This window comes from Anser brachyrhynchus (genome assembly GCF_964034855.1).
Source record: "Anser brachyrhynchus genome assembly, chromosome: 3".
NCBI classification, from domain to species: Eukaryota; Metazoa; Chordata; class Aves; order Anseriformes; family Anatidae; genus Anser; species Anser brachyrhynchus.
In genome coordinates this window covers 115,490,997-115,503,341 of record NC_137696.1, presented here as the reverse complement: position 1 = coordinate 115,503,341, position 12,345 = coordinate 115,490,997, and the positions used below count along the sequence as shown (strand labels likewise).

Here is a 12,345-nt window from a genome sequence, read left to right as displayed (position 1 = left end):
CCCCGGGCTCCGCTGCCCCCTCGCTCCGGCGCCGCGGGCTCAGCCCCGACGGGCTCCTTTCCCTTCCTGGCCCTTTCTGCCTCTCCCTTCTCCGACGGAAAATCGGAGCCCGGTTTCTCCGGGGGGGCGGTCAGAGCCCGCACACTTAATCTTTCACCGCGGTCAACAGCAAAACCGCAGGAAGTGGGGAAAAATCCGGCAAGACGAAGCAGAGTAGAAATATGTGTATATATATATATGTGCCCCAGGTGGCACTGAGAAAAAGAGGTCTTGTCTCCTGGGGACGCTTGCCCGGGGAGGCATGAGGACAAGGCGGGGGGACGCTGCGGTGCACTTGTGCCTCCTCTTTGCCTCCGGGGCTGGCTCCATCCCTCTCCGGGCAGCTCCGGGAGCGGGGAGGTTTTGGAGCCGTCGCCGAGCCCAAGCGGCTGCTTCTGCCCTGCTCCCCGCTCCCTTCCCCCGGGAGGTTTGGGAACTGCAGGGCTGCCGACCGGAGGCAGCTTTGACCGGCCATCCCCCACCCACCGCCGCGTTGCGGGGGGCGAGATGTTTGCTGGGCTCGGGGAGGCGAAGCAGCCCCTAAAACCCTCCGAGCAACCAAAATGTCCCCACCCTGCCCCGCCGGACCCGCTCCTCCTTGCGAGCCTAGCGAGGCGCCTGCGGCTGATGCTTCGCGAGTGGCATGGTTGTTTCTGCTCAATAAAAGCTTTTCCGAGGGGCAAGCGCCGTTCCCTGGTGGGTAGAAAAGCCCGGAGAAGCAAAAGGGAGTTTTATCCCGCACATGGCTACGGGATGGGGCCGAGAATCGTTATTTTTCCAAAGGTCAAGCGGGTCCCGAAGGTGAAGACGGGTGCCCCGGCTGAGGGAGGGAAGAGGAGCATCAGTGGGGCTGCTCAGCCCCCTCGCAGCACGCGTGTAGGGCGAATCCGGGAATGCCCGGCATTCACGAGAGCTGAACCCAGAGGAGGAGCGACCCCCGGTACCTGCGCTGCGCAGGATTAGCCCTCGGACCCCAAACTCGTTGGAGACGAGGTGACGAGCGCAGCCGGCTCCGTGCGGGAGGGAAGGAGAAATGCCCTCGGACGCGCTCCCCGTGCCCCACGTCTGCTCCGCAGGTGGGGCTCGAAGCTGCACCCCCGGTACCGGCACCGGCACCAGCTCCGCGCTGGCCCCGGCGCTGCGGGAGCGGAGCGGGGAGGGAGCCCCGGCACCGGCCGGGACGGTGCTCCCCGCAAAAACGGGGCACAGCCCTCAGCCGGGGGGACTTCACCTGGAAGACAACGTGGGGCAGGATGGGGACGGAGGCGGGGATGGGTTTGGGAAGGGGATGGAGGTGGAAAAAGGGTTGGGGGCTGCGGTCTCCCCAATCACCTCGCAGATCTCTCTTGAAACGAATTGGGTTTCGCTGTCACGTCTAAATCCTACAAACGTGGCTGGATTTGGGAGCAGATGCCTTCACTTTTTACGAGTCTCTTGAAGTTGTAACATTCCTAATCGACAGCAGATCTTCGCTGTGGAAAAGCGCAACGTATTCCCTGCGTGTCAGTGCTAATAGTGGTTTTGTATCCCGTTCCCGGTATTAGGTTCCCCCACCGTTACAAGTTGACATAATGCAAATTAGCAAGGGACATCATAAAAATCCATCCGAGAATAAAGGTTTTGGAACAGCATACCCTTCATAACTTAAACACCAGATATTTAAACCAAATGCACTTAACAAGACAGTTAACCTGAAACTTCAGTTCAATCGCCAGTGGGTTGACAAGTCCAAATATTTTTATTTTTTAACAAATACCTATATATCAGGCTATACGTTATCCAGGCAGCCTTCAGCTACAGCTTCCAGTTATACTCTGGGGCGGAATAATATCCTAACGATCCGCTTTGATTTTAAAATATTTTCGCGTGGGAATAATTTTCTGCGTCTCCCTCCCCCCCTATACGCCGAGATCTTTTACTGCCCTTTATTTCTCTGTTTAAGTATTTATTCCGGAGTGATGGTTTCTGTAACTGGAAGTGCATTTTTTTGGTTCCCTTGCAGGCAGCACGTGCAGGTATCATTGCTGTTGTTGTGTTTACCTTCTCAACTTGTCTGCTACTTTTATAAAGAGAATTACATGGTTTTTTTTTCTAGTTAATACAAGCGCCCACCCCCAGCTATACAAAGAGAGAGAGTCTTCCTCCGGGAAAATAGAAATGTCCAGCTAGAAGGGTGTATCTCCTGTCTGACTCTTGCCTTAGGGACACTTGTGGATCCTACATTCGTGTTCTGACAACAGGACTTGAAAACTGTTTTTGAAATAGCAAACTTATTCGAAGGCATCGGCTTACAACTTCGGCCACAGGATCACACTTTCGACATTTCGATCCCCAGAATAGAAATAAAAGTGCTAGCTTTGGGGAGGGGTGGAGGTGGGGGGACAAGAAACAATAAAGGAAATTAGAAAAAAAAAAAAAAAAGAAGAAAAAAAAGAAAGAAAGGAAAGAACAGCACGGAATGAGAAAGAACTGAAGAAGCTGAGATGGGGGAACGTCTTTGCTTTGCCTCTGCCTCATAAAAATGCCACTCGTTTACAAAAGAAGGGAACGAAAATCTCCTCGCCTGCCCAGAGCAGTGAGCACTGTTGGACCCCAGACTCTTCCCTGAAACTGGGATGTTTTGGAGATGAAATTGCAGTGCAAGGGCTTATTGCACACACTCTGCCGTCGTGTTTATGAACACTTATTCTCCAGGATGATAACGTGACGGACAGTTGCTTTCTTGTTGCCGCTTTTTATTTTTTTAATTTATTTGTTTGTTTGCTTTTCCTTCTCAGATGGGCAAAAATCAGTGTAACAACAGCAGTGACATGAACAATAAAAAAACACGCGCGAGTCCCTGAGCACGGTACCATGTTATCCTGACGGATCTGTCTTCGCTAACGTATTATATTACCCTGGTTCCTCGGGACAATGTAATACACCCAAGCAATTTTTCCCCCTTCACGGGTCTAAAGGAGTGTGAATGGATGGATGAACAGTAAAACAAATAAGCAAGGAGATTATGGCCTCAGGATTAATTATAAAGCACGTTTAACCTTTTTTTATTTCGAGGGCTGTTTTGCTTTGCCTGCTTCTCCCGGGAAGTGAGATCCCCGCGGATCTATCACGGCTCTACAGCGAGGGCTCCGCGGGACTCCGCGCACCGCGGATCCGCGCCTGGGTGCGGGTAGAGATGGTCCCGGGCCGCGGGAGGAGGGACGGGAGGAAGGCACCGAGGTCAGGGGTGCCGGTGGGGAAAAGGGGGACCGGGAAGGAGGCTGGGGCGGAGGGAAGCGCTTCCAGCCCGGGGGTGGACTCCTCACAGGTAAGTGCCTCCCGGGATCCTCCTGCGGACGGCTCCAGAGGGGGACAACAACTTGCGACCCCTGAATCCTCCCAGAGGGAGCAGATCCCTCCCTCCTTCTACCCCACTTTTTTTTTTCCCCCTTTTATTTATTTTTTTCTTTCCATTTTTTTTCTTCTCCTTTTTTTTTTTTTTTTTTTTTTTTTTCCTCTCTGCGCAGATCCCGACCGCTCTCAGATCCAGCCGGGCGGCGGGGAGGGGGCGCAGCGATCCGGGTGCGGAGCGGCGCGGAGACGCGCGCAGCCCCGGCGCAAGCAGCGCGGCCGCGCAGCGCCTCCGGGGAGCGCATCCCAGAGCCTCCGCGGTGCTACGCGGAGCCCCTCCGGGGTTCCCGGGTTTATCCGCTCCGCGGAGGGGTCCCGAGAGTAGCGGACCCCCGGGAGAAGCCCCGGGGGGGTGCTGCGGGAGCGGGGCCGGGGCGGGGGGGAAGAGATCACACGTTTGCGGGCTGCGAGCCCCGAGCGCCTGCAGGAGAAGCGGGGTTGAAAAGTTGGTTCTTCCCAGCCAGAAACTTTCTCCCTGCGTGCGCATGCCCGGAGTCTGGTGGGAGGTTGAGGGGGGAGCTGGGAGGGGGGGGGGGGGGTTGAAATAAGGAGGAGGCTGGAGGGAAGGGATCGGTTCAGTCTGAGCTCGGCTACTCCCGGGCGCGTTTGCACTCCGGCACACGCTCACGGCGCCGGGAGCGGGAGGAGGGAGAGCAACTCCGTCTCCATCAGCCAGAGCACCTGGACACCTGGCCCCGCTGCTCGCTCGGATCTGCCTGTACCCGTTGGAGGAGCAGTGGGGTGGGGTGGGGAGAGAGCTGTGCCCCCCAGGGCCAGCAGAGACACTGACCTAGACAAACTTTTTTTTTTTCCTTTTTTTTTTTTTTTATTATCATTTTATTTTACCAGCTCCAATTTAGCCCAGGATCTTTTAACTGCTGCCAGCGGTGGAGCACAGATCGGGATTAGGTAAATAAAAAGAACAACTCGTTTTGTTTGGTTTTTGTTTTGCCAAGCCTCGGGGGTTGGGGATATCGATCCAAACACCTCCTTTTCTCTCCCTCCTTTCTTTCTTTCCCCCCATCCTCTCTCATCATCCTCCGGATGGTGCAGAAGTGGGGAGATTCTGGTTCACGTGAGGAGGACTGTTCTCCTTGGGGCGGGCGGAGGGCTGGGGGTAGCCTTCACATGGGGTTCGGATATTTTGATGCTATTTAAAGATTTGTCTTCCCCTCTCAAAGTTGTTTATCCCCCCTTGCGGAGGAGCTGTGTTTTTAACCCGAGCTAAAAATGACACATACGAGCTGCAAACCAGAAGTCTGAAACCAGAAGTCTGAAAGTCTGAATGTCCTTTATGGACTTAAACATTCAGCTTCTCCCTCGATTTCTTTCTTTCTTTCTTTCTTTCTTTCTTTCTTTCTTTCTTTCTTTCTTTCTTTCTTTCTTTCTTTCTTTCTTTCTACTCAACTTTTAGTATTTCAGGGTCTGAGAAGCCTTCCCTGTTTCTTCCCAAGGCCATAACAAAAATGGATCTAATGTTTATATTTGTCTGAATGGATCAAAACAAGTTCTATGTAGGGAGAAACTGGGCTTCTCCCGAGGCCGAGCCTATAAACTGTCAGTGCAAAGCCGAGGATTAGGGCACAGTTGTTATTCCTGGCTTTTGGGAGGGAAACTATAAAAAATCGAGCGTCATACCGTCAAGCCGCGGTAATTGTCCGATAAAACGCAAGCAGGGCGGGAGGCTGAGAGCCGGGTCCCGGACAGGTGCACAGTGGGTCCAGTTCAGCACGACCCAAGTCAGAGGAGGAGAAGGGCCATCCCCTAAACCAGCGGTGGGCTCGGGACCCGAAAGCGGTAGGACGGCGCCGTGCAGCTCCCCTCCCGGAGCCCGGCCGCCGGCTGGCCCGGGACGGCTCCGCCTCGGTCTGCAGGGCCTAGGGATGCGCCTCGGTGCCCCGCCGAGGTGTCACCGCCAAGGGTTTTGTCCGCCACCCGTGGCAGAGCGTGCTGTGGCCGTGGGGAGGCAGAGGGAAGAAATCAAGTTTGCTGCCGGGAAAGAGGAGGGACACTTTATTCTTGCGTAGGGGAGGCACCAGGCTTTTCTCTGGGGAGAAATCGAGAATGAATCCCGTACTGGGGGGTGTGCGTGGGGGTGGGCGAACAGAATACACACACGAAACTCCCAACCCAATTAAAAATACTTCTGCAGAGAGCGGGCTGCGGAGCCCGCTCGCTGCGGCCACCCCGCCGGCACCCACCCAGCTGCGCTGCCGCCCGTGGCCCTCGCAGCCACTGGCCAGCGAGGATGGGGACCCTGCTTGCTTTTATTATTATTGTTGTTATTATTATTATTATTTGGTTTGGTTTTGGATGAAGGCTGCCCCGGGCAGTGTGGTGATCGCTGGTGCAGTCGGACCCTGGTTATTATTGTTATTATTGCGAGGCTAAGATCCACCGCATTCATCAGCATTCGCAATGGTGGTCTGGCGAAACTTGTCAACACTGATTTCGTGATAAAATGTGAATGATGATTTTATAAGGATTGAGCGGAGATATCCAAGGCACATGCTGACTGAGTCCTTCCAGTCCTCATTAATGTTAGCAATTAACTCTTTCACGCTCAATTAGCCCCGAATAAACCCGCTTTAATAGATTCTGCACACTTCATTAATACTTTGAATAAAACTGTGCTGAACAATGCACTGTATTCCTCAAGAGCACCACACTCGAACAATGCGGAGCGAAAGGGCAATTTCATTCCCTTTCTAGCTACTTTCCCAAACACAGATAAATTGTAAGCTCTATTTCATCGCTTAAACTGATAGGAAGGGAAAATCTCGTCCCCAGAGGGGACAAAATAAGTGGCCGACCTGGCGGCAAAATGCTGCACAGCGATGCGACACAGCCGAAGGGACAGGGCTACCAGACTTTAAAGGAGTCTGGCAAAACAGGGGGACTCTTCTTGACAGATGAACCTGATTGCTCTAGTTTGAGGCTATCCCAGGAATGCAGCATTTTATGCCCGCTACTTTATCATGTTTGTAAAAATAAGCAACGTTCTCAGGGTAATTTACCTCCTCCGTTCTCCCATGTGGAACTAATTAGCAAACCTCATTATTTATGAGTCAGGTATTTAATGTAACAAATATCCCTTTCAAAGGACACATCGGAAATTGATAATTCAAGGTAGAAAGGAAAAATACCGGCTAGCACAAAGTTACCTAAAAATCCATTTAATTTCACTTCTTGCTATGCTACCAACTAAAGCCGGCTGGATTTTTTTTTTTTTTTTTTGGCATATAACGGTGGTAGAATGTAGTCTGGAAGGTTAAGATTATAATGGTCTTAAAACAATGGCAACTGGACAATAGCATTACCGTATCTTCAGACAGGACAAAGGGTAAAAAAGCTGGAGACAGATGCAGTCTTTCAAGTTTATGATCCTATTTTTGCAGCATAAATTTATCTTGGCATGAGTGGGTTTTGTTTCAGTCAGAACACAAGTGGTTTGTTCTTAATTACTCACCGAGCAAGTTTGTGTTATAATATAAAACCTCGCACAGTTTTAATGTGATGGGCGAACTGAAGCAGAGAACTCGTGGGGTCTTCTTTAAAAAAATAAAATTAAAAAAAAAAAAAAAGAAACCCCGATAACGATCTGTTTACATGAAACTGAATTAAAGGTGGAGGTGACACCGAAATCAAAGAAACATTGATCTCTCTGCGAGCAAGCGGAAAAGCGGAGAGTTACTGCGCTGTGAAACACACTCGCTTTGATGTCCCGAAGAGAGGGGACTTATTTATGAAATACTGTGAAATACTCTGCTTCTATATTTTTTGACTATCCCGGTCGCACAGAGCAAAAGTGTAGCTTACATTTCTGGAAGAGTGCCAAGAAACTTGTAGTAACGTGAACATTCTGCTCCCACCTTCTATTTCTTCTCTTCCCCCCCACACACTTTTTTTTTTCCCTATGTTCTTTATTTTGCTTTTCTCTTCTCCTTTTTTTTTTTTTTAATAGAACTGTTTTACCAAAGGAAAGAAAAAAAAAAAGAAAAAGGGAGGGCACTGGATGCCATTACCACTCAACTGCATTTCCCTTTGATTTCTACCCCCTTCTTCATTTGGAAAATCGAAACAGATTTTTATTTTTATATTATTTTTAATTTTATCGGGCAAGAATTAGTATTAATTCGCATAATAGATTTTTGCTTATACATTCCAAATTAAATGCTTTCTGTGGATCCAAAGAAAGACAGGAATAAGTCCAGAAACTAACTCAGTTTGCAATAGCATGTTTCATGCTTGAGAGATCTAGGAGTCCCTGGCCAGGAAAACAGGCACAGAGCCGTTGTGACATACAGAAACAGACATTTCAGGTACCCAGACAAGAGTGTTTTCCATGTACTTTGCTCTTGGGGTCATCGATCGAGGCATTTGTGCTGCGAAGTGGACACACCTAATGTAAGGGCAGCACTAACAAAATAAAAAGCATTTCCCCAGTTGAAGAACAAAACTGGTTGGTTCACCAGCCCTAAACAGTTAAAAAATAAATAAAATAAAGACAAGAGGGAGGAGAATGTAATGTGTTAGGTTTTTGATCAGCTACTATCTAAATTGTATCAAATTAAAGAAAGCAAAATGTCACACTCTCTTATTCTGGGTCATTGCGATGGAATTCCTCTAAGGTTTGGGTCTCTCTTCCTGCTGCTGATTTATGTAAAGCGGTGTGAAAGGTGGACCTGGTGTACAGAGCTGCTCAGAGTAAGTTTCTTGCTCTCACACCCTCCCAGTCACAGCTCCTCGGTCCAGGCTACAGCCCACATATAAATCAGATTTGTTTCCCTGGTCATTAGACCTCTTCTGCCACCAGTGCTTCTCCCTCCTGTTCCCCCGTCTCCCCAGCCCGAGGAGACAATTTTTGCTCTGCAGCACTTTGCTGCCTCCTTTTCTCCAAAGGGGCTTCACTCTTCATGTGGGGATGCACCGCCCCAGGCTGAATGCCCCAGGGATTCTGCAGGGACCCTGTGGTAATCTTGCAGGGATCCTAAAGGGACTCAGCAGGAGCTCTGGAGGGGATTTTACGGGACCCTGTGTGGATCCTGCAGGGATCCTATGAAGAATGATATGGGCACACTTGTGAGCACTCTATATGGATCCCATAGGAAAGGAGCCCCACCGAGGGCAAATCCCAGAAATCACTGGGGGAAACAAGCATAAGCTCTGGGATGTGGAATAAAGAGGCTCCCTGGGGTGCAAGGATGTGGTGCCTCTAAAACCCATGGGTGCTCTCTCATACCACAAAAAGGGTAGGTTCTGTCCCCTCTGCCAGCCCTAAGGAGGCATCTCCTGCCAAATGGATGACAGCAGCCAGGGCTGTGCTGAGGGCTCAGTTTGCAGGCAGGGCCAGATGCGCCTTGATGCTGCTGTCTGGTAGCATTTTCCCCTCCGCCTTGTGGGGTGGAATGGGTAGGGATCTGGCCCAGAGGAGAGGCTGGGGGCTTGGCAGGTCCCTGAGACATAGAGCAAAGCGGTGGCACCCAGCCAAGAGAAGGGCTGTGGCCCTGCGGCCCTGCAGCTGGTGGGCTGGGTATTCCTGCAGGAAGGGTCCCTCCAGCCGTTGTCTTTTTCCCTTGTGAAGGGCTTTAATTAAGCGACTGCCTAGACTAGGACATGGGCTTAAAGCCAGGCACTTCCCCCTGGGGAGAGCAAATGGCACTTCAGATTTGTCACCCAGAAGCAGCATTTTCTCATTTCTTTTTGCAATATATAGAGGGAGAGCTGTTGTTTGTTTCTTTCTTTCTTTTTTTTTTTTTTCCCAAAATATTTTGGTGTATTTTCTCTGTTCGAATGAGGGAGGATGTGCAGTTCTGCGCACCCAACCGCCTCCACCACCCCAGAGGCAGAGGCCTGGCTGAGGGCAGACCATGGGGAGATGAGCAACCAAGAACAGTGAACTATGCACCCGCTCCCTACATATACTCAACAGTCAGGGATAGACAGTTTTGGGAGACAGACCAAGTGGGCAAAATCCTACCATTTTAGAAAGGCTGAGGGACACCTAGTAAGGGATTTTTAGTTTTGTGGGAGAACATCTAGCTATGTGGGCCAAAATGTTACCTCTTGCTGTCCAAGTGCAGAAGTTCATCAGGGGCATACCTGGCACAAAAGTGCTGTTGAGGGAGTGAATGACTGTAGATGGGGCATACCCTCTGTGTGTGAGGGATGGGGAAAAGGAGACTCTGGAGACCCATGGGGATACACTCACAGCCAAGAACCGGTCAGGCCTCTCCAAGTCCAAAGCAACTTCTTCCTGTGGCTTTGGAGAGGGGTATTAATAAAGGATGAGGTGAGAAATACCCTTTTCTTTGTATAAATCTACTTCTTCCTCTTCTCTTCCCCATCTTTATTTTCCAGATCTTTTCCTCCCCTATTCCCAAGATCCTCGTCCCAAGCAGCCACCATGGGAAGTAAGACTCTGCCGGCCCCAGTGCCTATCCATCCTTCCCTCCAGCTCACCAACTACTCCTTCTTGCAAGCATTCAATGGGCTGCCCGCTGTGCCCTCTGATCACCTCTCCAACCTCTACGGCTTCAGCGCCCTTCATGCCGTACACCTGCACCAGTGGACTTTGGGGTACCCAGCCATGCATCTGCCTCGTTCCTCCTTCTCCAAGGTGCCCAGCGTGTCGAGCCTAGTGGATGCACGTTTCCAGCTGCCCACCTTCCCACTCTTTCCCCACGTCATCCAGCCCAAGCAAGAGGCCACTAACGTGACCCTCAAAGCCAAACCCCGTTTTGATTTTGCCAATTTAGCAGTGGCTGCCACACAAGAGGACCACTCTAAACTGGGACAGGTGGACAGCCAGGGCTCCCCCCCAGGGCTGGGGTCTTTACTTGAGGTGACTAAACTCTCTCCAGAGAAGAAACCCACACGGGGAAGGTTACCGTCCAAAACCAAGAAGGAGTTTGTGTGTAAATTCTGTGGCAGGCACTTCACCAAGTCCTACAACCTTTTGATCCATGAAAGAACACACACCGATGAACGACCCTACACATGTGACATATGCCACAAGGCCTTCAGAAGACAGGATCACCTGAGGGATCACAGGTAACTATTCTCCTTGCTGTTTTTCCCTGTGTATCTGTACTTTCTTGGTTACCCACCTACAGTCATAAAGGTGCTTGTTAGAAAGGTCATGTCCCCAGTCACACGGCAGTGTTCCTTCCAGGTTTTTCTCTATTCAGTGCTGGTAGAGAAACCCAGACTAGTCACTTTGTAAGACAAGCCTGTTGTACTCACCCACCCTGCAGAGATGACTTTCACAGTCTCCTCAGCTTCCACAGACATTTTCACCCTCATTTTGCACCATCTTGTAACCTCTACATTTGTGATCATTCGGAAGTGTCATGAAGACATGAAGCCTGGTGACCCTAAAGTTAGAGGGAAGCTTTGCACCTAAGAAAGGCACCCTTGTGCACCTCTGACATCGCCCTCTCTTCTTGCACACACACAAACAGTTGATTACCCTAGTGTTGCACTCTGGCGCTCTCGGTCTCAGTGGTAGGTGTAAAAATCTCCAGCGTGTTTTCCATCAAGTATGATCACTGCTGAGTTCAGGCCAGTTGTTTCTGACATCTCGATTGTTTTTCTCTTCCTAGATATATCCATTCTAAAGAAAAGCCTTTTAAGTGTCAAGAATGTGGGAAAGGATTTTGCCAGTCCAGAACGCTAGCTGTCCACAAGACACTGCACACGCAAGTAAAGGAACTGAAACCTGCCAAACTTAAGTGCTGAATTTCCAGCTTCTATGAACTTCTCCTCCCCTTGAGACTTTACACCAAAACCAGAAAAAAAAAAAGAAAAAAGACAAACCAAACAAACCCTGTCAGGATGGGAGCACAGAACTTTGTGTTTTGTTTTTGTTTGTACTTTAAAAAGAGCAAAATCCCCCCTGGCAACCCACTTCTTCAGCCATGGGTAAAAAGGATATTTGGCATTTAAAATATACACGAATGATGCAGAAAGTGCTATGTGATTTGTGTGGTTTTCATAAACTTTATGCCAAAAGGTGGTGCTCACGTGTTGGACAGGAATCTGTTTAAAACCAAACAAAAACCCACACAAAAAAAAAAAAACAAACAAACCAACAAACCCAAAAAAATACTCCCACAGAAAATCCTAACAACCCTCCACCCCACCTGAAATCGTAGCTTCCAAAAGTATTACTTAAAAAGAAAAAGAAAAAAAAAACCTCTTATTTTATACTTTTTTTTTTGACTGTATAAAGCTTCTTATTTTTACACTTCAGGAGATACAGAGAATTCCAGAAGATGATTAAGAACTGAAACCATGGTTTCTCATCACAGCACCATTAGGACAAGGAGAAGGGCGACTTGCTATTTTGTTTTCTTAAAAGGAGAAGAAAATTAATGTTTGGAAATGACCTAAAACTCTCAAGTGAGGAGTCCTATAAAGTGATGGAAAATGAATCCAGATCTTAGACCCCCAGGTCACTGGTATCAGGACAAATCATTGTTCTTGGGACACGGAGACCTTTATTTTTGCCTTGCGGTCTAGTGTGCTGTGAGGAGGTTTGTAACTCGTGGACTTATTTAAAAAATCCCAAAGGAAAGAAAGATGGCAATATGTCAAACTGATGGTATGCACAACGTGGTTTTAGTGGTACTTTAAAGTCTTCATGCATCTTAATGAGACAGAACAAATCTCAACCTGAGAGCATATTTTTCTAAATGCTGGCTTTCTGAACAGTGTATTCAAATTAAGAGACATTCCAATAAGTTTTGTTTATTAAAAAAAAAAAGTTGTATGGCTGTTTGGCACTTTATGCTGATTATTGGTAATTGACATTTATCACTGGATTGTGTGTGTTTTTTAAGTATTAAAATAAATCGTTATTTTACAGGCAAGTCTGCACGGACTGCATATGTGTTCATTTGGTTTCAGATCTCC

The 12,345-nt window shown here is 49.1% G+C and overlaps 1 protein-coding gene across 1 annotated transcript; it reads left to right on the top strand.

The window, feature by feature from the left end:
- The first annotated feature begins 3,981 nt into the window (after nucleotides 1-3,981).
- On the top strand, nucleotides 3,982-12,302 carry OSR1 (odd-skipped related transcription factor 1). Its single transcript, XM_080587342.1, has 3 exons — nucleotides 3,982-4,338; nucleotides 9,790-10,482; nucleotides 11,034-12,302. Exons 2-3 carry the CDS (start codon nucleotides 9,836-9,838, stop codon nucleotides 11,167-11,169), a joined length of 783 nt encoding a protein of 260 aa, XP_080443468.1. The 5' UTR covers nucleotides 3,982-4,338; nucleotides 9,790-9,835; the 3' UTR covers nucleotides 11,170-12,302.
- The last annotated feature ends 43 nt before the right edge of the window (nucleotides 12,303-12,345 follow it).

Excerpts from the sequence above, each read along its gene's own strand:
- OSR1 (XM_080587342.1), top strand. The coding sequence starts at position 9,836 with ATGGGAAGTAAGACTCTGCCGGCCCCAGTGCCTATCCATCCTTCCCTC. Across the intron at positions 10,483-11,033 it reads GATCACCTGAGGGATCACAG|ATATATCCATTCTAAAGAAA; the intron begins GTAACTATTCTC and ends TTCTCTTCCTAG.